A 27,975-nucleotide genomic window follows, 5' to 3' on the forward strand; every position below is an offset into this window, starting at 1 on the left:
AAAGTGCGCAAAACTTTAAAATAAAATTTTCTAATATTTTGAAGTCAATCTCACCATCAGCGAAAATAGTTGTGAGTTATAAAAGTTCTTCATATAGATCTAGCATCTGATTATTTAACTCCTTTCGGCAACTGCAAATTTTATACAAAATATTTCACCGGAAGAAATATTGACTATTGAGCAACAGATTCATAGCAGGCATTGCGACCTTTTATCGATTTTCTTCTCAACGCTTATCATAACGAAACTTGATAGCTGTTCTCAGGACTTCTTCGGCAATCGATGATGTTGATTTCAAACGTAATCAAGATGAGACCAAACGTAAGCTGCTATTTCGCTGTGTTCGCGAACTTACAATTAGTCATAACAAACCAAATAGCAACATTTACTTCGCCAGTGAATAATTAACAGTAAAGACTTTTTAATCGAACTTACTTTGACCAAAACCGTACAATGATCGTACTGTTACAATAAAAAAAATTATAGTCAGTAGGGTCGATTTAAAAAGTTTTTACAGTCATAACGATTCCGAGAAGCCAATAGATCTATCGTTTCCGCTCCCTGTTGCCAAGGGTTCAAAGTTTCTGGTATATTTTTTGTTCATTTCGAGTATATAAAAAATCGCGGGACTTTCTTACGTCGGTCAATCATCAGTCAATTAATTGTCGTCAGTCATTACCTACTTTTGGTCGCGAACAGTCTCTTGAAAAGGAAAATCGTCACTCATGTTTTGTTTATCTTTAATTAATTACGGTTAAAATATCACAATGTTGCATGTCACATCTCAAGTAAGTACGTGGGCTTCAAGTGCTTCGTTGTATAATATAATATAAAATATATATATATACACATATGTGATAACACGATAAAATTTTTACTGTGACATAATTTATGGAATTACGTTATATAAATTTTCTCAAAAACTAACATTTTAAAATATCTAAAAAACATGACATTATTTATAATCGTCAATAAATGATTGAAGGTATAAATTATTGTATATAGTTGAATTTATAGGCATCTGTTAAGTTATCGATACTTATTGTTAGTTGAGAATAAATCTTTTATCACAATTTAAATCGTTTTGGATTCAAATTCTCGTGATGGATCAAGCTATATAATAAAGTGCTCGCGTATGAAAGATTCATTGAATTAATAAATTCAGCCTTTTGATGAATTGTCCTCGTGAGAAGAAGCGTTTGCGTCTAATATGCCAATGGAACATAGGGTACACCTACATGAAATGCCATACAAAAAATGACCATCGGTATTCCCTCCACTTTGCCTCAATCCTGATTGGTCGAGTTAGCGATCCAGGGGATCGATCATGTATCTTTTTCCCTAGCGCGAAAACGTGAAAAGTGAAAAGTTTCACACCATTGAACTTAACCCTTAAATGCCACACCTCTTAAGAATCTCGTAAATGACACATGGGGTCTAAAAGACCCCAGCATGAAAAATGTCTCCTTACTTATTGATTTTTTGATATTTAGTTATGAAAATTATTTTTAATGTTGTTCAAGGCTTAGAAAAGAGAATAAAATGCTTATATTGTTAAAATTTCAATTTCAACATAGTATAAAAAATTAAGATCGCCAACAGTTAAAATGTTGGCTCCAAAATCAAAAAAATAAAAAATAACGAATAAATAAATATGAGCTCCATATTTGGCGGGAACATTTGAAAATATATCATTCTAAAGGGTCTGGGGTCCGCCGGACCCCGGGTGGCATTTAAGGGTTAATGGCGAAAATTTTCCCTTTTTACCTTTCCGCCCTAGGGATCTAGTTACATGATCGTTACTCTGAAAGAAACTCATACTGCTCGCAGTCTAGCATCTGTGGTGCTCACCGACTGCGTGTTCCTACATGTTCTCTCTTTCTTGATTTTTTATTTTATACGGATAAATTAAATCTACTTCGCATAAACAGTGAGTACAAAAATCGATTAGTTTTTCCGATTAATCTTTAATTTAGCTTTCGTCAAATTTCCGTTAATTTCCTTTATTCGCTGTATTCATATATGTTCGACTTAATCGCTATTATGCATATCGATATATAAGATGGAAAATATATTATAAATAACATAAAAAATATACATTCTTGAAAATATTAGTCACTTAGAAAACGTAAGTGCAGCAAACATGAGCAATTTTTGCAATTTTTTTTGTTTCTTTTTTGTTACTAACGTGGTAAAAGAAAAGAACACGAAGCACGTGCTCACAATATATCAGATTTAGAAAAAAATTGTTTTTATATTTTATTTAAAAAACTTTAAGAAACTGTTTTTTGTTTAAAATATTTAATTATTTAATAATGACATACATATGTTGTTACAAATTAGTTTATATTTTCAAACACTAGCACATTATTACCTAACCTCAATTTCTTTTTTCACGAGACAGACTGCTTGTGCTATACTTATTGCTAGGGCACGTGGCATAGTAACACAGACAGTGCGCATATGCACTAGTGGCTCAGTTTCTTTCACAGACTTCTATATACCACTAGATTGCTCATTTCGCAGCCATTTTTGCTTCCAAGAATGGAGAATGTCATTTAATATTTTTTATACTCACATACAAATATATATAAATACATATGCAAACATATACAAATCACGCGTAACAAATACATAAACTAAACTTCTCGCACATTTTATCTTTTCTTTTTTTCTCTACATCGTAAAAAGAAAAAAGGAAAGATGAGCCGCACAAGAAGTTCCGCTAAAAAAAACAGATCTATTATCTATTTTCAGAATAGAATCAATGCTTGAAAACTTGTTTTCTCTTGCACAATGTTTCATGCGGGAATAAGCAAATTTTGAACAAGTTGATTGATTATCTCTAAATACTCCATTATCATATATAATAATTATAAGAAATAATATGATAATTATAAGAACGTTATATGATATACAATCAAATAGATTAAACTAAAATCGCAATTTAATAGGCCCGAGCTGGATCTTGGTAGCCAAATTATTATATATATATATACACACACATATATTTTTTTCCGTGTATTAGTTATGTGTGTTAAAGTTATGTGTATTACACATAACTTTTCCAATAATAAGTAAACTGCGCGACGACTAGATTTGTCAGACTTATAATTAACACAGTTCCCGTTGGAGCAAAATCTCCTCTCTCCCCGCAATTAAATCGATTTGATTTAATCGTTAAATAAAGAAATTATTGCGAAAAATATTACCTCAGCCAGGATTCGAACCTGGAATCTCCCACATTCCGTGAAGGGTGTCACGTACCAATTAGACCACTGAAGCATGTGGTAATATTTATCACAATAACCGGTTAACAGTAAATTGAACGTCTTTTTCAGGTTATGTAAATAAACAATAATTATAATTATAAATCGAAATTATATCTTTACTTCCTTCTCAATAGAAATAAAAATATACAAAATTGATTCACTAATCTCAAGAAGCATTATTGAAAATTGTTAATTACAGTTATGTGATAAAATTAATTTTGATTGTACTAGACGCGCTAATTACCGTTCGGCTAAATAGAGTTTGTATGCTGTATTTTAATAAACGGACAAAAGTGTGCTACTTTTGAATGTCAATACTAATAATGCAAAAGCAAGCAAGACAAATTTATACTATATAATGTTTAAAGATTATATATATTATATAATTATAATAAATATAAAGTATTATAATGCAGCATTTTAGCGTTTTTATGCCAAAAAAGAGCAAGGATTATAACCTTCATATCTTTTATCTGCTTTCAGAGAAAGAATATGACATTCCATTATCCATTTGAGAGTGAGAGTTTGAGTCAATGTCCCTATATCAGCAGGGTCTCAACAGGAGAGGAAAATTCTGTTGACTTTATCTATCAATTTGTGAAGCAGTGTAATTATGATTGTATCAATAATTTGGCCACACTTGATACTAAATATTACATATATGGGGCACCTACCAAATTTCCAAAATATGGAGATTTTTCAGAAACATTCATTATGGTATGCGTATATTTCGCAGGATTATTGTCCTGTGGAAGTAATCACAGTTTAACATTATGCTACAAGATTTTGTACTATTTGACACATTTTGACATTTCAATATTTTAATACAGAGAACTTATGATTTCGATATCTCATTATCTCTATTTATCTCTTCTTCATGGCCTGAACAACTTAATAAAAGTATACCATGGCATGAAAAAGATATCAAACACATTAATCATATGGGTATGTAATATTTTAATTGATAAATAAAATATTATTAAAGAAGAAACCTTTTCATTGGGAAGAAATTATAATTATACTTTCTATTTTATAGAAATCAAGTTTCATGAAGCTGTATATCCAATCAGAGTCTCTATATACGAAGTATATAATCCTGGAAACATAATTAAAATTTGGGCTCAAGATTCTTCAAATAATCAGTGGATTTTATTGTGGGATGGATCGCCTCAGATTGTGCCTCCGATATCAAGACTATTCTCCCCACCTTTACAGCTGTGTAATTTTAAAACCAACATACTCAAACTAGAATTTAAGCACAGTATATTTGACTACACAAAGCTAGACGCTGTGATGCTTATCGGAACGTCAGAATTGATCCTTCCCAGAAATCCTGAAGAGAGTTTAACTGATTTATTAAAGAGACTTAACTGCATGTATTCTCACCATGAGGATGTCCATAATCTAACAGCAAATTACGAAAAAGCACATTTGGATATTGACCATCTTCAAAAGAATTTTCCTGAACACTGTATTATTTGTAAAAGGTATTACATTTGTCAACATTAAGTAGGTAGCAAAACGTGAGTGTGCAAATCATTGCTGAAAACAGTTTATGTATTGTTGCCACAAACATTGCGTAAACATGAATGAAATCGTAGCTCTATAGAATTCATATTTATGGTGCTTTGCAGCAAAAATGTGTTGTTTCCATCAATAACATTTAAACTATATAGCCAATGGAGCTTTCGGGCGTAAACTGTTGATACCAAAATGTAAGAAATGATGAATAGACCATTGCTTGAAACAAATTCAATACTGTTGCTGAGCATTTACAGACGCAGCTTTACATGTTGTTACATTTGTACAAACATTCGTCACGAATTTACGCACATATTTCGTAAATATAACTGACGTTTTGTTATCTAGGAATATTCAATCTTTCTTTATTCTGTTAATAATGAAAATAAATTTGTTCCGACATTATTTGCAGCGATGTAGAAAACAGTTTTCATAAGAATAATTTCGGGAATGAAAAGACATCTGTACTTCTTAGGAAGGTAATCCCTGATACATCTATTATATGAATCGTATAGATGAATCCAAAGAGCTATCACCTGACAGTTTTTCTGCGCTTTCTGTAAAGTATTCTAAGAAGTCTATTTCTCATGATAATATTTATTTCAATGTTATCTCATGTACTAAAGTTTTGTGTTTTATCTTTTGCAGGATGAAGTAATTCTAGAAATATTAAAGCACTTAGACTTGAAGACGTTATGCCTCATGAACCAAGTAAATAAGCGCTTCAATGATTTAACACGGGACCCTCTACTATATACACGTTTGAACATGCGAAATATCTGTTGTCCTACTTATTTTTATAATATACTTTGCTACTTTACACCTAGATGTAAATATTTGCAACAATTAGATCTTACATTAAGCAACTTTTCTTCTTCGCATTTCGTGCAATTTCTTGAGAATTGCGGCAGACATTTAACGCACTTACGAATCATTGAATATGTCCGCAATGAATGGATCATTGAATGGATATCTGTCGACAATGATGTCCTACTCAAAATTTCAGAGATATGCAAAAATTTGAAAGGTATATATATATATTAAGATTATACAAATATCAAAATTATTGTTAAGTTGCATGTATGACCAATACATATTTTTTTAGAGTTGTATCTGTCGGGATATTTTAATAATGAAGGACTTTCATGTCTCGAAAATCTAGAGAGCCTGGAAAAGTTGGAACTTGAAACAACAAAAATAGAAGCTCAATGTCTTTGCAAAATACTGCAAAAAAATAAACGGATGCGTGAATTATATTTGCACTGTAAACTTGAGGGGAGTTACAGTAAAAAGGGGTCCCCAGTCGACACCGTTGCAATAGAGTTAGGAAATTCGTGTCGGGACTTGCAAATAATAAAATTATATGAAGCAGGTGCTTTTACATCGAAGGGTATTAATGCCCTTGCTGACTGTAAGAATTTACGAACAGTGTATCTTAGGGAAATGTATGTGCTACATTTTCTTTCGAAATATATATTACGTATTCTTTATTAAAACTTGTTTCTCTTGCAAGATTCTTGAAAAGGTTACTTCGATTTTATTTTTGTGATTGTAGTTCTGTAATAATTATATGGTTCTTGTTACAGAATGGAATCGGGAGTAAACTTTGATGATAGCTTGAGCAGATTGCTTTCCTCCTGTCAACTGCTGGAAGAAATATATTTGTATGGTATTGTCCTCACTGATTGCAATTTGAAATTACTAGCGGAGTGCAAAAACTTAAAACGTTTAGATCTGGACAGCGTGGAATTTGTAACACCTGATAATGTTTCCATTATTCTCGAGCAATGTCCTAAATTGCAAGAGTTGTGCCTCCTGGCCCACGATATTAGCCCCTACTTGACTAGCCAGTGGGAGAAAAGTCATCCACATGTGTTACGAATCTGTTATTAAACGTGCTAATTTAGCGAATTTTGTATTATCGTCTTTTGTCAATTTCGTATATCTGGCATATTAGTATTACATAATTTCAATTTTATTACACTGAGAAAAAAAGCTGTTGCTTCAATCAAAGTGCTATCACGGGGTGCCAGAAACATAAGTAGTTTATTCAATTGTATTATTAGAGGAAAGTCCCCTATTATGAGATAGGATCCTAATATGAGAGATGGCGGAGTTTTTTCATGGTGGGATCAACAGATGGGGCCTATATAGGGCCTTTTAGCTTAACATATCTCATATTAGGATCCTGTCTCATAATAGGGGACTTTCCTCTATATATTATATATTATAATACAATTGAATAAATTACTTATGTTTTTGGCACCCCGTGATAGCACTTTAATTGAAGCAACAGCTTCTTTTTCTCAGTGTATAATTTCTCTTACAATTTTTTATTGAAATAATTTCATTATAATTGATATTACATATAATTAAGTCATTATACACATACACACATATTTTTAATATACTTTAGAACTACACATTATGTAATAAATAAAAAAGTTATTACATATAATTAGTAATAAGACAATTAAATAATGTAATATTATCTAATATTACGTATAGCTATATATTCAGGATTTATAATTCAAATTTTTGACATACATAATCTATATGTATATATGTATAATTAACACATTATATTTTCAAATTATAATCCTTCCGTGTTTCTAGTCTCTACCCACCCGAACTTCTCTGTCAATGTATTTGACCTACCTATTCATATTTCTACCTATCCAGATCCTATTTACCTAACGTGTCATATATTCCTACCTACCCGTATTCATTAGTTTATTTATTAGTTTATTTAATTTATTGTTTAATTTATTAGTATTAATTAGTCGCGACCGCGAGTACCCGAGATTAGGGAAGTATATATTAAAAATTTCAATAGTTAATTTAAAAGATTTTAAGTTGGCGGCTAAGATTAAACTGAAGACGTCATAACTTTTCTGTCTCCGCGATTACATGCACATACATATATGTGCAAGAAATATTATCTTACCTGTATGTCTGTATTACGTTACATTTTGGTGGTGTTGGACACCAACCTACCTTGTGTAGATCCTCTTTTTCTTATTTCTTCTGGCCAGTTTAACCTTACCCTTTTCTGGCCAAATCCATTCTGGCGGCAAAGCCAGAGACAGGAAAGAGAAATACTCCTTCTATTGCCGGCTGATTACAGCTGGCAGATAAACGCAATAATTTTACGCTCTTTCCCGAAACACGACCGCGTCGCGAAGGACCATTCATATATAGCAATTAAATTAATTAATTATTGAATTACTAACGTCTAAAATCTACTTATTATCTTATATTATTCTAATTTACATACGTGATAATTTCTTCGATTATGAACAAAAAAGATATTAATTAGTCAGAAGCTCTTAATTTTAAAAAAAGCTTTTAATCAACCGCGTATAATTCAAACTGTAGTCGCGAATAACAGGAATTTTACTTTAAATATAGATAGTACAAGCATGCAGAATTTTAATAAAAATGCGAAATAAATGAGTAACAATATATTGATAAACGATTGAGAAAATCTAAGGCCCATATTTTCGATTTATCGTTTCGAATATCGAGTCTCGCCTCAAGCAGGTGAGAAATAAAGAATTAATGACGTGAGATCCGAAAGGAATAATAAATTTCTCGCACAATATTGCTAATGGTCTACTTTACACCGTGCGACCTGATCGCGACCTGACCTATGCCCTGACCTAAAATATGCTTCTAAACAAAACGTTTGCACCATGTAGACCTATGATACTTTTGGTCGAATATAGATAAAAATCCAGTATCCAGTATTTATTGGTACACTCTCTGCACTTTAGGCGATCTTTAGGTCACCTGCGTTTACACGCGTTACTTCATGTGGCCTAATTTAGGTCAGGGCACGCGAAAAAGAGACCTGACCCAAGCGAGGTCGCAACTGTTTACATCGTCGCGACCTATCGTGTTTGGGTTGAATATAAGGTATAGGTCGCGGCCTAAACGCACGGTGTAAACTAGGCCAATATTTCGTGCACTTAAACGAACATAATTTAAATTTCGATAGCTACATTTCGTACTATATATTACATATATTGTTCGTAATCCTTCCAAAATTATCTTATGGTGTATTTTTAGATAATAATTATATTCCTCAAATACAAAGATTCAAAGTAATGCGAATTTGATCGAGTTTAAAAAGTAATCGCTACAAAAAATTTTTCTGTTTCACGAGATGACATTTACCTATATTGGATCTCACGTCATATCATTTTAAACTGGTATAAAGACAGTTATCAATACATATGGACAGACTGTAAAAGTTTAGGCTATATAATTGGCATGTTATAAGAACATATAATTTCAATTAATGATCGTGAACACAAACATAATTTTTTAAAACAAATTACATGGAATATGTCAAATAGATTATACTAAATGACTGTAAAATATTGCAAGACATTCCCTTTATTTTCTTTCGTAGTATTTGCATTACTGAACATATCTCTAATTGTAAGCATATATATGGAGCATTCTCCGCGTGTCGGAGTCCTCTCCTGCCCACTTCAATTTTTGACATAATTCAACCAACCAGGGCTTAAAATTTTCGTTGAAGTGTCTACTTTTTAATGCCATGTGGCCTTTTGTAAAAATTCAAAATGGCGGACTGATGCAGCGCCGAGAATAAAGAAAGTAAAAAAAAATTAATTGTATATCTTCTTAAAAAATGCAGAAATGTCACTTGATTTGGATGAAACTCGGTACTAAGGGGTTTTCGAGGTCGTTGATTCCGAATCTGGTCAAAATTTGGAAATTCAAAATGGCGGATTAAATATGGCCGCCCGTAATGCAGAAATGTCACTTGATTCGGATGAAAGTCGGTACTAGGGGGTTTTCGAGGTCGCTGATTCCGAATGTGAAGTCGAAATTCGGAAATTCAAGATGGCGGATCCAATATGGCCGACCAAATGCAGAAATGTCACTTGATTTACGTGAAAAAAACTGTCGCTTCAGTAGCGCCATAAATCAAACGAAAAGTTACATTATAAAACTAGTAATTATACAAGTGTTTAGAATATATCCATAAAAAGGGTTTTTCTTAAAAAAATTTAGACCTTATATCGACTCATACGGTACTTAGCCCAATCACCTTAACTTACAAAATTTAATATGATGTTGTAGCAAAACTTTATCTACCAAAAATGTAACAATAAAAAAAGTTAAAAATTAATTTTCCTATGTGATTTTTATTTTTTATGATTAATTATTTTAATCTAGCCCAGGCTAGCTGATTACTAGACAGTTTTTCTAAGCTCGCTATGAGACAACATGCATATTTGTCAAGTATCTAGAACTTCTAAGCGTTACATTACTGGACAGGGGCTAGATAAGACTAGTATTGGCTAGCTGATGAACTGGGTGCCGTCGAGGTTAAATTTCCACTCGGGTACATTCATCTTATCATTGTTATGTGTCCTTTAATGTGAGGCATGCTCTCTCGAACAAGATTGAACGATAAAGAGTTATAAAATGACTTTGCATAATGCTAGGCAACGAAAAAAAGAAGCTACGTGTCTCGTCGCTCGTGCTCGGCAGGAAGACGGTCCGAAATGTGACAAATGGCTAAACAAATCTCGAGAAATACATTTATCTTATCATTGCTATGTATCCTTTAATGCAAAGTATGCTCTCTAGAACAAGATTAAACGATAAAAAGTTTCAGAATATCGTTGCATAATGCTAGGCAACGAGAGAAAGAAGCTACGAATGCCGTCGCCCGATACTAAACGAGTCTTAGAAATTATACGTTGACACAACGCTAATTGTTTCACGAGCTTGTTAATCTCTATTAAAAAATTGGAAATTTTTTAGCAAAGTAATGTAAGTTATATCTTGCTGTTCCGAGAAAAACTACACATATATATTACGGGTTTTCTCAATTTACTACGGTGTCATGATCAACGTGGGAAAAGAGTTGAAGCGTTTTGCGTGCCATATAAGCGTCAATTAATTGTAATTTAAACAAATATAATTAATAAGTATACTATTTGATAGAAAAACACTACAAAATCGTTTTAGCCTTTTTTCTCGTTTTTAATGTTTTTTTTCTAAGCTGATTTCATGAATTTTTGTTAAGTATTTTTGTTGCGCTCCGACTCCGGAACTGAGTATATCAAAATCCGAATCGATTTTGGCTAATATTATATGGAATAAATATGTTCTCGTCAAGATATAAGGTAAATTTATATTATTCGTTCACTATCGTCAAAATCGTCAATATACCACTTAATATTGTCAATTTTTTTCGCCCAATTAATCAATTTCGTCGTATACGAACAATTTGCATTCTCATTTATTTTCATTACAGTAATATCCTGTAATGATTATCGGACTTAGTCAAAATTCAAAGAAAATATTAACGGCTCCGTTCCGTTTCACGCATATGCGCGCATTTTCTATAGTTAAACGTTACGTATGCTATTAGATAAATGCGCGCATATGCATGAAACGGAACGGACCCAACATTACAATGTTAGTGTTAATAAATAACACGCTTATCAAGGATTTGAAAATAAAAAGTTTCAAAACGTTACTGAATAAAGGTAATTGGCGAGAATAACGGAGTTTCCTAAATCATCAGCATACGGAATTAAACAATTGTTACAAATTGCCATTACAAGTTATATTTACATTGATATATCCTTTTTAGACAAAGCATGCTCTTTCAAATAAAATTAGACGAAAAAGAGTTTTAGAATGCTGTTGCATATAGCAAACGAGAAAGAGGTAGTGTCGAATGCCGTCGCTCGGCGTTCGGTGAGTCGAAGCTCCGAAATGAGAGAATGCGACAAACAATACTGTACGACTGTACGAATCTCGAGAAATACACGTTTATTTTAATATTGTTATGTGTTCTTTAATGCGAGCGCATGTTCTCTCGAAGCAAATTACACCATAAAAAGTTTTAGAATGTTGTCGCAAAACGGTAGCGAACGCGAAAGAGGAGACTTCAAATTGCCGACGGGCGACGATAATTGAATTTTGAAAAATATCTTCATGTTAACTATATGTATCTTTTAATGTAAGGCATGTTCTCTCGAGTGGAATTAGACCATACAAGGTTTAATTTAGAATGTTGTTGTAAAGCGATAGCCAATTAACGAGAAAGAGAAAGTTTCAGATGCCGACAGACGACGAATATTGATAAATTTCAAAAAAGAGCTTTATTAATTTTAACATTGCCTCGTCAGTCGCCAGAAACAGAAAAGAGAGAGAGAGAAAAGGAAAAGGGAAAGAAGAAAGAAAAAGAGAAAGAATCGAAGAGAGACGGAGATTGGCCGCACATGCGCTCTATCTCTCTCATTTTGAGAACCATTGGGTGTGTTTAGGTAAGACACCGCTACTGTAGCGCTACACGAATGCGTACCAGCCATTGGCTGTTCATGGTAGCGCTACCATGCTCAGCCAATGGTTGGTACGCATTCGTGTAGCGCTACAGTAGCGGTGTCTTAAGGTCAATCCAGACAAACTTGCATAGCGCATAAACATAAGCATAAGAGAATTGATTGGTCCATATGCATGTGCATAAGGAAATAAACCAATCCGTTTCTTCATGCATATGGTTATGCACCTATGCAAGTTTGTCTGGATAGACCTTTACCTAAACGCACCCATTATTGTGTTACAGGATGGTGCAGACTGCAGGCTAGTCGTCTAGTGCTATAGCTATATTATATGTCGATGTTGTTATGCAACACGTAAGCGGAGCTAACCTCACTGTCGGTTTTGATAATCGGTGTTTATAAGATCTTGGACCTCACGTAATCGTCAGAAAAATCATGGCGCGGTACGTTATTCTATTATATTCGTCAAATCCTGTACTCTAATATACATTAATCATATGATAGGTCAACAATGCGTGAGCCAAAACTTTGATGTTGACATACGTCAGTTTTTCATGCACTGTAAACTTTAAAGTAATATTAAAGCATCAGATTTTCTCCGCAGTCACGGAAGAATTTGTTATGATAAAAAGCAGCCGTATCTTATTTCACTTGTTTGCATAAATTCCTTTGTTATCCAAAGTCATGGGACCAACATTTCACTCAGCTGTCTTCGCTCAATCTTTTCATGTTGTAGTTGTAGAAAGTAAAAGGTCGAAGAAACAACATTAGAATAATGTTTAGTTACCTTTACTATTAACAATAGCTTTACATAATTATTATTGTAATTTGTCATAATTTGTCGTGATTGGCTTTTTAGAGTACCAGAGATCCCGGACACCAAGGCCATGGATGGAGACAGGCCCATGTCCATAGTGCGTCGTATGGGACGCGAAAGGGAGCGGATGCTGGGAATGACGGACGAGGAGCGGGCGTGGAGGAAGAAGTGGTTGGACGCTCAGAAACTCGCGCCCGAGGAGCCGGTGATGCCCAAGGGCTACTACGAACAGATGTACAATCCGATCAGGCGATTCTACATGGCACCCGGGAACAAAGTCCAGAACATGTTGGAACCCGTTATTGTAATGACAAGAAAGAGTCAGCTGGCAACACATGCGTTTGTGATACAAATAGTTTAACAGTTGTCGCTGTTGTAGGGTAAAACATCAGCGTACGTGCTGCGGCACACTCTGACCAGAGTGGCATTGGGTACCTTTGCGATCTATTGTATCTATTATCATCTGAAGTACAACAGAATGGTATGCAAAAATCTATTTCAACGTACTGAACGCCCTGCTTTTAGTAATGCGTCATATATTCTATATGTATTATTCGGCTTCCTTCAGAACTGGACGAGGAATGGTGGGTGGAAGATCACGGTGTCGAGACAAAAAATGTATCCTGACAACAAGGACCTGAATGCCTTATACAAAACGGAGGGCAAACAATTCTACGTAAACGATTTCGACAAGTCCCCTATATAAATCTCAAAAACGCGTTATCTTCCTTGTATAGTTATTATTTAATTTACATCGTTAAATGTCACTAAAATGAGAAACACGATGTCGTTAAAAAATGTCATTAGTAATAAATTGTCATTATATTATAATCCTTGTAATTGATAATTAACGTCCTATATCCCTCAGACATTTTTTCATTAAGTTAAATCCGCGATTAATTTGTCGATTAATATCATTTTATTAATACGAATAGAATTATTTATTTTCTGCCTAGAGAAAGAAAATATTTAATTGGGCACAGCGAATTATATAATTCGAAATTTTGCCGTGAGGAATTCTGCCGATCGAGTTAATTGGAGTTTGGTCGAAGTCGCCCTGAAAAACGGACCAAACGCGGTCGCTCGTTGTCGCTGCGATAGCGAGAGTCGACCCACCCTGATGTGAGTTTCCCTAAAAAGTGAGGTTACGTTGCCCTGTTACAGCAGTATAAACATAACAAGTACTCGACATTCATGATCGTGTTTCCGAGTTAGAATAGACGTTATATCGAGAAAGTCGGTTTCTGCGAGATGGCCGAGACTCCCTTGAGTTTGGGCGAGAAGACGTTTATTATTCATGGAGTCGACGTGAGTATATCCGTCAACTACAACACGTGCATTGCGTGCACGTGTTATTGTTTCCGACGATCCGACGTGCACGCTTCCGTACTCGCCAGTATTTACTCTTTAAACACTATAATAATTGCCTCCGATTTATTAACTGTTGTATTTTAGGCAACTTCAGAGATTATAATAAATAAAAATTTTTGTTCGAAAAATATTTTTCTGTTAGCTTGTTTCTATACCCGGTTAATCGAATCTCGGTAATAGATTTTGTGTCTGCTACAAATTTTGTCAGTAGAATGCTAGCAGAAGTGTAACAGAATATATTAAAAGAATGTATAATGACAGATTGGTTGCGAGAACCAATTGGCATCTGTCATTTAGTAATCATTGACATGGAATGTATGATTTAACCCTTTCAAGACGGTGGGAAACTTTTTTTGTGTTTTTACATGCACAGTATTTTATATGCATTAGTATTTTTTCGTACTTATATGAACCATTAGACATGTATAAAAAGGATATTTACAAAATAAAAATTAAAAAAGTTTTTCATTTTTGTTTTAAACTTTAGTCCTGAATTTAAACTTGATGGTACATATATGTGTATCTGGAGTCTCGAAAGGGTTAAATGATTACAAAATGATAAATGGTTTCTGGCAGAATATAAGCTTAATGTAGTTTATGTCAATCTGTTCTGCTCGAATCTACCAGCATATTGCTAACATTTTACTTATTGAGAGTATCATATACATTGTAACAATTAATTTGTTAATTTCAGCTTGACCTAAGAAATGACGGTCGATCCAGGTATCAGTATCGTTCTATTGAGATCGAAACCAGGTTGATGAAGCACGCGCATGGATCAGCGAGATTACGCATAGGCAACATCACGGATGTATTGGTCGGCGTGAAACTGGAGATCGACACGCCGTATGCCGAAAGACCAAATGAGGGCAAATTAGACTTTTTCGTAGACTGGTACGTATGCGTCTTAGGCTCGGATTCTCGATTAACGTTGAGTGACTTACTTTTGATTGTCTTTTCCAGCTCCGCTAACGCTACACCGGCATTCGAAGGCAAAGGCGGGGACGATTTGGCGACTGAGATAAGTAACGTCCTTTCCATGGCTTATCAGACGCCAGATGCCTTCGATTTGAAACAGCTGTGTATAATACCTCATAAGAAGTGTTGGAAAATGTACGTGGATATCTTGGTAAGTACTATCGGACGATACGACTGGATACGACCGCGCTTAGAAGTCTGCTTCATTGCTCCTTCACCTTTCCAGATCCTTCAATGCGGCGGAAATCTATTCGACGCTGTGGGTGCTGCGGTGAAGGCGGCGTTGTACAATACTGAAATTCCGCGGGTGATCACAGCAATGCTCGACGGTGGCGAGCCGGATATTCAGGTGTCGGACGATCCTTACGACTGTATCAAGCTGGATGTCACGAATTATCCGTTGGTAGTAACAGTATGCAAGGTATGCAATAATCTTTAATCATTATTGTAAAATAAATGAGTTGATATGGTAGCAGATTACGTTTTCTATAAAAAAAAGATACGATTTTTTTCTTATTTTTGTAACTTTTTATTAATTACTTTGTACATTTTCGGCAATTAAGATTCAATGTTTAATTAATAAAAATGTTAATTGCTACGCTGAAAAAAAAAACGTTTTCTCTAACAGATTGGAGACAATTTCGTGATAGATCCAACGTTGGAAGAAGAATCCTGCAGTGCGGCTAGTATCCTCATGTCCGTGATGCCGAATGGCAAGGTGACATCCGTGGTCAAGCTGGGATACGGTAGCTTGCTGCCTAGTACCTTGATTAAGATGTTGCAGGTGATAACAGTCCCTGTATATATTGATTATTACACGCTGTGGTTGAAGGCGAACTATTCAGGATTTGCCTTTGAATCTGGATTTTCGATTTTACAGGTTGGAAAGGATATCGGCCTCAAGCTAAACGAAACACTTATGAAAGGATTGGAGGAGGAAAATAAGCTCGGCCAAACGAAACCTATATTTGGCTTTCTTAAATAATAACGCGCGCGTGGACGTTGTCATGGACTTCAGAAGATACAAATATATTTTTTTTAGATTCTTAATTGTGGACTTGTTAAGTTGCGCGCAGTATTTCTCGTTATTTATATAACTGCTAATGTTACGGTGCAACTGTGTTATTTTTAGGGGGGGGGGGGGGGCAGTGTGGTCTAGCGCGGCAAAGGTGCCAAACTCATAACTGCGAGGACTCGGGTTCGAGTCCATCTGATCACCACAGTTGGAATATTTTCAGAAGAAGGACATTAACCTGCTGGTTGTCTTCCAGAGATACACATGTGTACTACACACTACATTTCTTTCAAAAGATTTAGTATTAGTACGAATACTAAAATTGCGTGAAATTTTTCCGAACTCGTAGAGTGTTTTTCATACTTGCAAAATTCTACATATAAAGCTGCGAGAGCATACTTTTTACTACAGTGTAACAATATTCAGTAATTAATTGTGTATGTATGTGTGTGTAACTTTGCAAAGCATAATTTGGAAATTATTACGGACTTTGAAAAAAAATTCTTATCAGGCGTTGTGAAAGATATGTGTATGTGTAATGGTAGAGCAATGAATCAGTCAAATAAATGATACTAGAGACATGTGTATAGATTTCAACTATATACTATTATTTTTTAATTCAATAATAATTGTCCCGTCTTCTAATTCGGGCAAGTACATAAAAATCTCTTAAAACTTCGATAATTTCGGACTCTGAAGTTTAACAGCGCTCATTTACCGACTCTGTATGGCGTTTTCTTATTTTTTTAAAGGTTTTTTTTTATATGAAAAACTCTCGCGTCGCGCCCGGGACGTGTTCGACAATTCGTTCTTTGATCCTAAACATCATCCGCTTGCTTTGATTATATCTCGACAGGCGGATAATTGAATGCTCGACAATCAAAGTCGATAAATGACGCGCGCGCGCGCGATGAAATCGGTTTGCCCAGCGAATGTACAGAAAGTAACGCCTTCTCGTCCACAAGAATTAACATTGAGAAAAATAATTTCTGACGCGATTATTTCAACAGCATTCCTTTGTGTGTGTTTTACAGTAGGATATTCTTACGGTCGTATAAATATCCTCCATGAAGTCAGTTCGTTATATAATAGGCAGGGAAGCGGGAAAATTCGCACGAAGCTCGAGCTGTGATAACGAAATCCGTTGTTTCATTTCTTCTCTCTTTTTTTTTAACGATCTTTAAATAGAGTGGCTATTACAATGATTATGTTGAAAGTAGTGCTGAAAGTAGTGAAAGATATCTTTTCTTTTGGTTTCTTATAAATATTTCTGTTCTTATACACAGCGTTTTCTTTCTTCCTCTTACGGATTTGTTAATAGTTTGTACAGAGGTCCTAGCATAAGTAATTCTTACAAGATAATAGAATCGTTCTCTAGTGTGTATAATCGTGTGTGTAGTTACAAGTTCGTCAACGTATTTATATATATATATATGTATATATATATATATATATATATATATATATATATATATATTTAATATCATTGTTGCTTCCGAGAAAATCGGACGTCCGATTTTAACAGCGGTGACATCGTCGAGCGACATGTAGGAACCTCCCTTTCACACACACATTCTCTCTCTCTCTCTCTTTCTTTCTCAATGGCCTAGTTTACACCGACCGTTTGATACGCGTACCAAGTACTATATCCGTATCAAATTCGTATGAAATTTCGGTTTACACCGGGATAACCCGAGATTTGATACGGATTTGATACGGATATAGTACTTGGTACGCGTATCAAACGGTCCGGTGTAGAGAGCCTCTCTAACTCTCGTTCGTAAATTGAAAACAATTGAACGTGACGAGGACCGAGGATCGCATTTTTGCATGGCCATCGACGCGAAATTACTTTTGCGTGTAAAACAACGTTGGAGATGAATGCATTCGTCATTGCATCGCGCGGCGCATTTAAGTCGGAAACTCTGATTACCATAAGTAAATTATGAAACGCCAGTCACAGTTTTTATGAAAAAGATCTTGAGTTTTTAAAGAGTGGAAGTCGGCTTCGCGAGAGAATGCTCAATTTTCAATCTACAATAAATAAGCTATATACATCAAGTTTATTCGCAGGTAGATATTAAATTAGATATAGGAATAAAACATTTAATTTTAAAAAATAGAATAGGAATAAAAAAGAAATATCCAACAAATATATGTTAAATCAATAGAAATAATTTAAAATAATTCATAAAATGGATATTTTTTTACTTGAGCAGTAATATCGTCTTGAAATATTGTTGGCGTGCTTTCGCAAATAAAAAGTGACTCAAATACGTCGCTTACGCATCCAAGATCGCGGCTTGCGCGTTAGATCTTGTTTTGATCGGAGATCTACAACGGAGAAGGACCACTTACGAGGCCATGCATTTACGCACATGTATATATATATGCATCGGTGGAAGTTTGTCTCTCGGCATCCCCTCGTCGATTCTGTTACATTTTTACATTGTCTACCGTCGAAGCTTATTTAATAAGTAACAAATAAGGATCGATAGCGTGTGGAACACTATCTCGCCCCTCATTTCTAATAACAAACTAAACCTTAAGCTACGCTAACAATAAGTGAACTCGCGGATTACTATCGTCGAGACGTTAACACACGTTGTGTCATTAACACGCTGATTCCAGGCGGAACGAAGGTACTTTGTCGGATTAGAAAAATTGGAACACGATCGGATTCGCGATTTAAAGAGCGGGATAATCGCCAGGAAAGTAAGATAGTCGAATTCCTTGAAGGAATAACGCCAGGGACCGCGATAATGCAATAATATAGTAATCAACGTGTCAATCATCTGCCGCTATATAAATTTTAGCTTAGACGAACCTAAATCTCGAATTTTTTAAAGCATCGGTCGCTTCACGAAGGTCAATCGCTATTCTAAATCGCAATTTATCAATGATTATTATGAAATTATCAATATGAGAGTAATTGCATGTTGCCTCCGAGAGGAGGCAATATTTAAGCATAATCTCGAAATTCAGTTTATCGGTTTCTTAAGTACGTTATTAAAGCTACGTTATTTACGTGTTACTCCGCGCGCATTACATGAATATATATACATATATATATTCATATATATATATATTGGCCTATTGGGTGCCTCGGAAGAGATGCGCACTCGATGACATTAAAATGCAGTCGGATTTTTCAAGTTGACTGAACTTTTGATCTCTTTTTGATTTGCAGCATTAAATAATTTTGGCGCGACTGGGCTTCTAAATAAAATATCTCTCTGTTAAAATTCATCGAACGTTGGGCCGAGCAACACGATTTATGTATATTATTAAGGTATGTACATTCTCGAAGCCTAATTCGCCAAAATTCTTTAATTTTCGACGACACACAATTGCGTGATTAACGTTTTCGAGATAACGAGGTTTCAGACGAGGGGTACGTGGCTTCTAAGATATCCTATAGATACAGAGTAACCCATTTTAATGAATGCTGTAAAATATTTCCTACATTAAGCGAAATACAGCATGCTTTGTATTTTATGTGCTTCGATAATGATACTATAATATATGGAGAAAAAAAAATGTGTCCCGATCATTTAATGCGAAATATTTCACTGCATTAATTACAACGGGACGACTTTTTATATTTATAAGATAATTGTGTGTGTCTATGTATTTATAACTAATTCATATTGATAATTGTATTTATATTATTTATATTTGCATTTGTCTTTGTATTTATATATTTATGTTCATGTATGTATATTCGTATTTATATTTATATATTCATATGTTCATATTTATAGTTGCGTTTATGTTCATATTTATATTCGCATTCATATGTATACCTATATTTTTATTTATAATTACTTATACACACATATATATACATATATATGTGTATATGTATATATGTGTATATATAATTTGCTAAATTGTGTCCAGCAACGTCTGGACCTAATCTTCGTTCGAGATATACTTCTCGTGTATCTTCTTCGCGCGTAGATCATGGAACCTGAACGACTGAAAAATCGGTGCATTAAGAACTATCTCAACTTCTTGTGCGCATCTAATGCGAAAGTAAAACGACGAATGGCGATGGATGGAAAAAAACGACTATTCGAAAAAGTGCAGATCGAAAGCGGTAGCGGTGAACGAACTAAAGAAAAAAAAAAGAAAAAAAAAGAGAATCGATTCACACTCTCGTTCGACAGCTGTGAATAATCGTGTACTTTATTTATTTAACGTTTAATTAGACTTTCGCAAGTTCAAAATCCAGTTTAATTCTTCCCACACTCATTACCGCTATTTTAATTTTAATGTCCATATGATTATTATATATAAGTGTCGCTCTCTCACACTCGGTTAATTGATTGCACGTGAGAAACAAATCCTCCTTTTTTTCTGTTTTTTTTTCTCCCCTCTCCTCCTCTTTATTATTAACTCTTATCTTGCACTCGGCGAAACGTAATAGCATAACTTCCCTAAAATTCACCACACTTTAACCGCAATAAATAATGTTGTGTGTTACTCGCTGCTTACTTTAATTAATTAAGTAACTTTACAATCGGCGACACGAGACGATCCCTCGCCGTACCCCGTAAAATTAGATAACAACAGAGATCCCCGAGAGCTACGAACAAATTCTCAGTAATCGCACAGCGGGCATATTCGTTACTGCACGTGTCCATCACATAAGCACAAATATCTCGCTTTCTTTTTCTCCTGTCGGTCATCTAAACAAGCTCCCTTACAGCCTCTCGTCGCATACTCGCGTTTTCTTTCCGCCCTGATTAAACATGCAACCGGCGACCGGAACTGAAATGAGATCTCGAGTTCCGCCTCGAGATCAAAGCCGCTATAAGTAGCGGTAGGTGCGAATATACCTGCATCTGTACATATATTATACATATATAGGCACGGATGTGATATATATCGTACATGTACGCGCCAAATGTCGAGGTACATTTGGAGGAAAAGAAAAAGAAAAAAAGAAATCGGTTGTATGCGAGACGGCTGTTCCGAGTGCGCTGCTCGGATTAATCTCGCGACTCCCATTCCGCTTCTCGTTAGCTTCGCCAGCCTCGCGCCGACCCTTCGGCCGCGAATTGAAAAATGCGAAAACGAGGTAAATCCGTAAGTACGCGCGCGGTTCTTGCCCCCTTCAACGCGATCAATTCAATTCGGCACAACTGATTACCTATACCGTTTTATTGAGGATAACCCGGGCCCGCCGAGTAAACCGATTGAACGCGACAGTGATCTCGATAAGTGTGTCCTGTAGCACGGAAGAAATATATGTTCAATGTCTGTAAAATCGATCATCAACGTTTATTGAGATACATTGTTATCGAAAGCATTTCAACTCCCCCTATTTACTCTTACAGGTAGCCGATAATTTGATCCGCGCGCGCATTTACCGTATCAGACGATTAAACACCGATGACTTACAACGACAATGAATTAGATCGTAGCTGATAATGCGTGCGATTACTGTACAACATGTGACGCTTGGCGCGGCGAATTTCTCGAAAGTCGATCCTTACTTTCCTTCGTACGTGAGACACGGTAGCGTGAAATGTGAGAGAAAGAGAGAGAAAGACATTCCCGACGCCGCGCCGCGGAGGAATCCGGACGTCTCTTCTCATTCCCGGCAAGGATTCTTGCGAATCGTTCACGCTACCGCCTGAGAGAGGTGAGCGTCGCATCAATTACCAAAAAAAAGGAAAAAAAAGGAAAAAAAAGAAAAAACCAACCGCGAAGCGCGTGCGTTAACAAGATCCTGAGAGAATTATCCGTGAGATTTATTTCGCGGATCGTGGCACGCGATATTAACCCGTTGGCTCCTTCGAAAATCCAAATCGCGTGCTCGATATATAACTATACTTTCTAGGGAAGCGTACTATTTTGTTTTTATATATACTTAATCGCTATTTACAAAGACTCCAGAGTTTTTATTCGAGCGAGCGAGAAGAAAGGAACATTTCTTTTTTTATATATATCTTTTTAACGAACGCTTGTTCGAGAAACGCAGCTCGGAAGAGATATACACACACACACACACGCACGAAGGGGGCCATTTGTTACGCAACAACCGCAGCGCAATTAACGCACCGGCGCCAGCCGGGGATCTTCGCAACAATCTCCGCTGCAAACCGGAAGTGGAACACCCGTTCTCTCGCGGTGGAGGCGGGTTAATATCGCGTCGCACGTCGAATCTCCGCGGACGTTGAATTCGAGGAATTCGAGTCGGCCGAACGGCGAACGGCCGCGAGCCGCGAGTGCATCGCTCGACGTTGCACCACTGAGTCGCCCGGTTGCATCTCGATCTCGTTTGTCTCCCATTTCGTCTGTCGTTTCAAATTAAGGGTGGAAATACAAGAGAGAAACGCGTTATGTCCGGATAAGACAGTGGAGTATTAATTGCATTCTCGATTGCCCTTCTCCTCGTTAATATTTCCTTTCTTTTTTTTTCTGAAGGGGGAGAACGGATTATGAAGAGTGATGATCACGCACGCGAGAGTTGGATGCAACCGGGCCCGAGAATTAGAGCAAACCAGGGTTCATCCGCGATCCGCACTCGCGTTTCTATTATTATAATTAACAATATCGCCTATATAATATCTGAGAAAAAAAAAACGCGCGTGCGGACGACGGCCGGCGGAGCCGATTTGAGTATCGATATCGGTCGTCTCGAACGACAACGGATACGTCGACGGTTTAATTTTTTTTTATCCTTTATTTCCTTTTCCTGCCCGAAAGCCTACGAAAGTGAGAAGAAGGTGAAGAAGTGAAAGCACGCTGATCTTAGAACTTTCCAGCAGCTCTGGCGGATTTACAAGGCTCGGAAACGGTGAGAGAATTATATTCGCTTACAAATAAATCCTTATTATGTATATATCGACACACACGGACAAGAATATAAACTCTGGCGACGCGAAACAATCTGGTCGACAACGGTTTCTCGCGTCGTGTTAGCTGTGCGACTCGCAGGGAAGCCTCGATCTTGAGCTTTAACTTTAACGACGGATTTCTCGATCCTATAATCCACAGTGAATCCTTTCTCAACCGAAATATCGCGGAACCGAGGATTATTTCTCCTGTTTTATTTAAAAACTACAACTCGAACTTTTCATCGTTACCAATCGAATGAAGAAAACGATTGAGAAATTGCTGCTAAAAATTAATAATCCACAATGCGAGCGAACAACAAAATATTATTTTTTAATTAATTTCGAGTAGATTTTATTTCATTCGAGGTTTAATAATCGAGTTGTTTAAAAGAAAAATATAGAGAGAGATATATATGACGATTCTTTCCCGAAAGGCGAAAGGACTGTGAGTTCCGTCGAAGAACTCGCTGTCGTTAAAATTAAAGTCGAGGATCCCGGATAAACACATCCTGTATATTCTCTCCCAATCGGGATCGTCCCGTGAAACGACCCTCCAGCTATCGCAGCGTAAGTCGTTTGTCTTCGTTAGTTAAACCGCGTTAAGACATAATCGTCGGAGGTACAGCTACGCGATACTTTTTTTATTATTTTTTAATACACTGCGCGAGAGAAATGCGTTTTTTTCTTTAAGTACATAGATACAATATAAGAAACGCGTTAATGGCGCATAAAAATATTCTCGATGCTCTTCTCAGTTAATAAGGGACGGGATGACTTACGCGACTCTCGGCTGATAATGAGCGAACAAGGAAACGGAAACGGAGGTCGACAATGGCAAAATGACGCGATCGCGAAAAATGGGAAATGTGTGTGTGTGTGTGTGTGTGTGTGTATGTGCAAAGATAGATGTGTCTACGTGTGTGTATAATTATATGGCATTTGTATATGTATGTATATATCGAGGATTTGATCTCGAGTCATAATCAAACATCGTTTGTTCCTTTTCTTCTTTTCGAATCCTCACTCGCGATATTTATCTCTGAACCAGAAAGAAATTGAATAAACGAAATCGAATCAGGGACGATCGACCAATCTGTGTGCATATTAAACCCGCAGTGAACCCGCGGTGTCGCAGAATTGTTTTATAATTTGACTTCGTCAAAGACGAGAACTCCGAAAGACATCTTGAGCCTTTCGCGTCGGTCTTTTTGTACGTCTTTCAAACATCTCCACGTCTCTTTAATCGTCAGATTTGAATGAACCTTCTCGCCTGGAGAACCAGGCGTCGTGATAGGAATTTCACGAATTGTGGAGGTACGGTCGTTCAAAGTTTAGCGCTACGTCTTCTTCTCGGGGATTCGCTTGATCGAGATCTCGCGTGAAATTAATTAGCGTAAAACTCGATCATCTTGTGCATGTCTAAGCGCGAAAGTAAAGGGAGGTAAAACGACGCGGGCCTAAATTGTGATCCGAAAGGAATTCGCAAAGGTCGAAGTACGAGGCGGCGAGAATGTCGCGACGGCAGGTGTGTTAGACGAGGACGAGCGCGACAAGACGGCGTCGTGACGGCCACGACGATGGCAAGGACGAACAGCGATGGTGCACGTTTGTATGTGTATGCATGTGTGTGTGTGTGTGTATGCGTGTATGTCTGTATGTATGTGTTCGTGTGCGTGTGTAACATAAAGGTATATGTAACAATACGCGTCTTTATTATTTGGCAGTGTAAGGCATATAGAGTGCTTAAGACTAGAATAAGGTGCAATAAATAGGCCTCTTAAAGCCTTTTTCAAACGAGAGAGAGAAGTCCTATTGTATATGTGTATATATATTTTACGGACCTAAAGAGAACTCTGCCTTTACTTATACTCTTTTTTTATCTTTTTCATCGTTAATTCTCGTAATATAACCGATGACGGCGTAATAACTCGACTTAGGTACTTCGAAGACTCGAAAACGTTTTTATTTTTCTTTCCTTTCCCTTTTCGCTTAACGTACTTTTGTGTGCTCCTGCTTCTTGTCATTTTTCTATCTTCTCCGGTCTGTTCCCTCTCTTTTCCTCTCTTCCCTCTCTCTTTCTCTTTCTTTTTTCTCTCCCCCCTCCCTCTCTCTCTCTCTCTCTCTTTCTTTCTTTCTTTGTCTCTCTCTTTCTCTCTCGCGAAAGAGCGCTTGAGAAATGAACGATAAGCTAGAACTACAAAATACGGCTACTGACTTCATGGAGATGTAAGTCGTACACACGTTACACGCTATTCTCTATTATTTGGCAGCGGTCTTGCACTTAAAAACGTAAAACTTACACGACGAAGTATAATAATAAACCCATATTGCCAACGTTTTTTACATCGGGGTCCGGTGGGCGACGGCGATTCTCGATTATTAATCGCGCGGTAATCGAGTGATCGCGGAATTCTACAACCCCTTTTCCCCCTCCTGCCATCCCTTCTTTTTCCCCCCTTCTTCTTTTGTCCTCGTGCGGCCGTGAAGAAACACGTTTCGTCGCAATCGCGAGATACGAACTATATCCCCTCTTGTGTGATAATGATATTTATAATTATATTTATATATAATATATCTCTCTTTATGTATATATGTATATTTATGTATATATATGTATATTTACGCGCTTCGTACACGGAATCGATAGGTCCTGAGAATAACATCGTAGTCACAGGATGAACGAAAATCTTGGTTTTTCTCGCTATTTTTTTTTCTTTCCCCCCCCCCACCCCTTCTTTTTCCGGCGTACCCGGGAGAGACGGAGTGGAACTACCCCGCTCCCGTTTAGGTCGCTTTAGGTCCCTCAGCGATTGAAGCGATTGAAACAGTTTGTCGGTCCTTAAATGCGATCGTAAGTATTATCGCCCATTCCGCGTGCTTGCCTTCCCCATCTTGCCCGGTTTCCGCGCGACCGTCGTCCCTCGATCTTTCTCTCCTTTCCCCCCGTGTGTGATTACGCTTTTACTATCAGGATCTTCGTATCGATTTAAGCGTAATAATGGCAATGTTGTGGCGATCGATTCCGTGATCTGCAATCTTTCGGCAAAGAAGAAGAATCGGTGCGACTTCGCGATAATATTCCTTTATACCCTCCCCCCTTCCTCCCCGCAGGATCGTTTCTTTCTCTTCTTCTCGTTTATCGCAACGGTAACGCTAGAAAACAAATTGCATTTACACACACCCGTTTTCTTTCCTCGCTTTTGTCCTCCTTCCTCAAACTCTCTTCTCTCGGTAAGGCACCCCCAGTGCAAAGTATATTCACGGAAGTATTAGAGTAATACAAACTAGTGACTAGATCATCCTTTAAGTCGCGCGCAAGAGAGAGATCGGGAGAGCGACAAAGGGAAAGAGAAAAAGTCGCGAAAGGGAGGGAAGGAGGAGAAAAGGAGAGAGATCTCTCTCTGGGTGGGAGGGAAAGAGAGAGAAAGAGAGAGAAAGAGAGAGACAGAGAGACAAAGAGAGAGAGAGAGAGATGGTAATCATCTGAGAAATAACAATATATCAATACGAGAAGAAAGGGAGAGAAAAAGAGAACAAGAGGAACAGATAGATATAAAACGCAAGGAAAAGAGCGAGAACAGGAGAGAGAGAAAAATTTCACGCGACGGAAAAGAAGAAGAAAGAGAGAACCAAGAAGTTGGAGGTAGAAGCAACGAAGAGATGAAGATAAGAAAGAAGAAGAGTCAAGAACGTATTTTGTACCAACTTAAGGGTACCAACTGTATCTTACATATCTACATATCTTCAAAACTCGACCTCGAATCTTTCTCTTTTTCTCTTTTCCTCCCCCTCTCTCTCTCTTTCTCTTTCTCTCTCTCTCTCTCTCTCTCTCCCCCCCTCTTTCAACCACCTCTATATTCCTCTTTTCTCCTCTCTTTTCCTTCCCTTCCGCGTCTCCCTTCGTGCGGCCGTCGTCGCGCTTCTTCCACACAGCGGTGCGTCAAAGAACGAAAGGATTCCACGAACATACACGCACATACACACGCAACAAACACCCCCGCGCGCGCGCGCACACACACACACACACACACACACGCATACACATACACACATGCGATAAGAGAGAAACACAAAAAGAGACGCAAGGTGGTACGGTGAGGAAACGTAAGGGAGGCGTATGTAACAACTGAACTGCGTATGGGAGAGGCAGTGGTGCGTTACTTTGGGGTAATATTTATAATTGATGTCTCTCGCGCGGATCTCGGCGGATCCGGCAGCGACGACCGGTCGGTCCCCCGGAACGGCTTCGGGGCGCGTCGGAGCGGTCGTCCTCGTCGCGAGAGAGGAAGAAAGGGGTGACCCCCGATTCCTCTCAACCACGATGCCGACCCCTCCCCCCATTCTCGTTATCAACCGTGAATGGACCCTCCACTCCGTTCCTCCTCTCTCCCCGTACCTCCTCTCTCTCTCCTACACTCTTTCTCTCGGTCCCTCCCCCCTCGTTCTGTGAGCCCCCTGCTCTCTTTGCGAGCGATCGACGGCCACGGGGAGACGACGGGCGCGGGAGGGTGGCGAAGACGTCGTCGTCGTCGTCGTCGGCGTACTCGTAGTGGTAGTAGGCGTCGCTACTGACGACGCGGCGGCGTCGTCTCTAAACGGCAGTCTCGGTGTGACTGTGACTCGAGAGCCTCTCGACGTCAATCTCCGGTATGGTGAGCTCGTCCGGTATGTTGTCGGCGTACTCGATGCTGCTCGTCTGCGAGAGTCGTTTGCTCAGGGACGACTGCTTCCTCAGTACCTCCGCCAGGGTGGTGCTGCTGTGCTCGCCGTAGCGCGTATCTAGGCCCTGCCGAAATGCGTTCACTACGCGAAT

The 27,975-nt window shown here is 37.4% G+C and overlaps 4 protein-coding genes across 9 annotated transcripts in view; 3 read left to right on the plus strand and 1 right to left on the minus strand.

Annotated features, from left to right (window-relative positions):
- The first annotated feature begins 1,669 nt into the window (after positions 1 to 1,669).
- LOC139774270 (F-box/LRR-repeat protein 4-like) lies at positions 1,670 to 7,232 on the plus strand. Of its 3 annotated transcripts, none has more exons than XM_071709432.1 (8): positions 1,670 to 1,930; positions 3,756 to 3,989; positions 4,103 to 4,217; positions 4,309 to 4,759; positions 5,206 to 5,272; positions 5,442 to 5,820; positions 5,899 to 6,238; positions 6,380 to 7,232. In XM_071709432.1, exons 2-8 carry the CDS (start codon positions 3,765 to 3,767, stop codon positions 6,684 to 6,686), a joined length of 1,884 nt encoding a protein of 627 aa, XP_071565533.1. In that variant the 5' UTR covers positions 1,670 to 1,930; positions 3,756 to 3,764; the 3' UTR covers positions 6,687 to 7,232. The 3 variants fall into 3 exon arrangements, with proteins under 3 accessions (XP_071565533.1, XP_071565534.1, XP_071565535.1); XM_071709433.1 differs by having other exon boundaries at positions 5,956 to 6,238; XM_071709434.1 differs by having other exon boundaries at positions 5,899 to 6,204; positions 6,380 to 6,521.
- A 5,181-nt stretch (positions 7,233 to 12,413) lies between these two features.
- Positions 12,414 to 13,778, plus strand: Nd-b17 (NADH dehydrogenase (ubiquinone) B17 subunit). Its single transcript, XM_071709431.1, has 4 exons — positions 12,414 to 12,573; positions 12,990 to 13,251; positions 13,327 to 13,428; positions 13,516 to 13,778. Exons 1-4 carry the CDS (start codon positions 12,566 to 12,568, stop codon positions 13,651 to 13,653), a joined length of 510 nt encoding a protein of 169 aa, XP_071565532.1. The 5' UTR covers positions 12,414 to 12,565; the 3' UTR covers positions 13,654 to 13,778.
- Positions 13,779 to 13,956: 178 nt separating this feature from the next.
- Rrp42 (exosome complex component Rrp42) lies at positions 13,957 to 16,913 on the plus strand. The gene is made up of 6 exons (XM_071709429.1): positions 13,957 to 14,255; positions 15,013 to 15,212; positions 15,282 to 15,447; positions 15,523 to 15,717; positions 15,925 to 16,080; positions 16,177 to 16,913. Exons 1-6 carry the CDS (start codon positions 14,199 to 14,201, stop codon positions 16,279 to 16,281), a joined length of 879 nt encoding a protein of 292 aa, XP_071565530.1. The 5' UTR covers positions 13,957 to 14,198; the 3' UTR covers positions 16,282 to 16,913.
- Pmca (plasma membrane calcium-transporting ATPase 2) overlaps positions 16,899 to 27,975 on the minus strand; it is an 84,562-nt gene continuing 73,485 nt past the window's right edge. For 3 of the 4 annotated variants that reach the window (XM_071709415.1, XM_071709414.1, XM_071709413.1), the window contains one exon: positions 16,899 to 27,975. In XM_071709415.1, coding sequence (XP_071565516.1) covers positions 27,754 to 27,975 — 222 coding nt within the window. In that variant the 3' untranslated portion in view covers positions 16,899 to 27,753. The other variant, XR_011718543.1, reaches the window with a different exon arrangement.

The sequence above is a fragment of the Temnothorax nylanderi genome, unplaced genomic scaffold (genome assembly GCF_030848795.1).
Source record: "Temnothorax nylanderi isolate EJ_2023f unplaced genomic scaffold, tnyl_v1.0 TNYL_tig0076_pilon, whole genome shotgun sequence".
Lineage (NCBI taxonomy): Eukaryota > Metazoa > Arthropoda > Insecta > Hymenoptera > Formicidae > Temnothorax > Temnothorax nylanderi.

What these genes read in the sequence shown, in the direction of transcription:
- Nd-b17 (XM_071709431.1), top strand. An exon ending in ACATGTTGGAACCCGTTATT is followed by an intron (nt 13,252 to 13,326) that starts GTAATGACAAGA and finishes TCGCTGTTGTAG; the next exon opens with GGTAAAACATCAGCGTACGT. An exon ending in ATCTGAAGTACAACAGAATG is followed by an intron (nt 13,429 to 13,515) that starts GTATGCAAAAAT and finishes GGCTTCCTTCAG; the next exon opens with AACTGGACGAGGAATGGTGG.
- Rrp42 (XM_071709429.1), top strand. Translation starts at nt 14,199, where the DNA reads ATGGCCGAGACTCCCTTGAGTTTGGGCGAGAAGACGTTTATTATTCAT. An exon ending in AAATGTACGTGGATATCTTG is followed by an intron (nt 15,448 to 15,522) that starts GTAAGTACTATC and finishes TCACCTTTCCAG; the next exon opens with ATCCTTCAATGCGGCGGAAA. An exon ending in TGGTAGTAACAGTATGCAAG is followed by an intron (nt 15,718 to 15,924) that starts GTATGCAATAAT and finishes TTTCTCTAACAG; the next exon opens with ATTGGAGACAATTTCGTGAT.
- LOC139774270 (XM_071709432.1), top strand. Translation starts at nt 3,765, where the DNA reads ATGACATTCCATTATCCATTTGAGAGTGAGAGTTTGAGTCAATGTCCC. An exon ending in CACTGTATTATTTGTAAAAG is followed by an intron (nt 4,760 to 5,205) that starts GTATTACATTTG and finishes CATTATTTGCAG; the next exon opens with CGATGTAGAAAACAGTTTTC. An exon ending in ACAGTGTATCTTAGGGAAAT is followed by an intron (nt 6,239 to 6,379) that starts GTATGTGCTACA and finishes TTCTTGTTACAG; the next exon opens with AATGGAATCGGGAGTAAACT.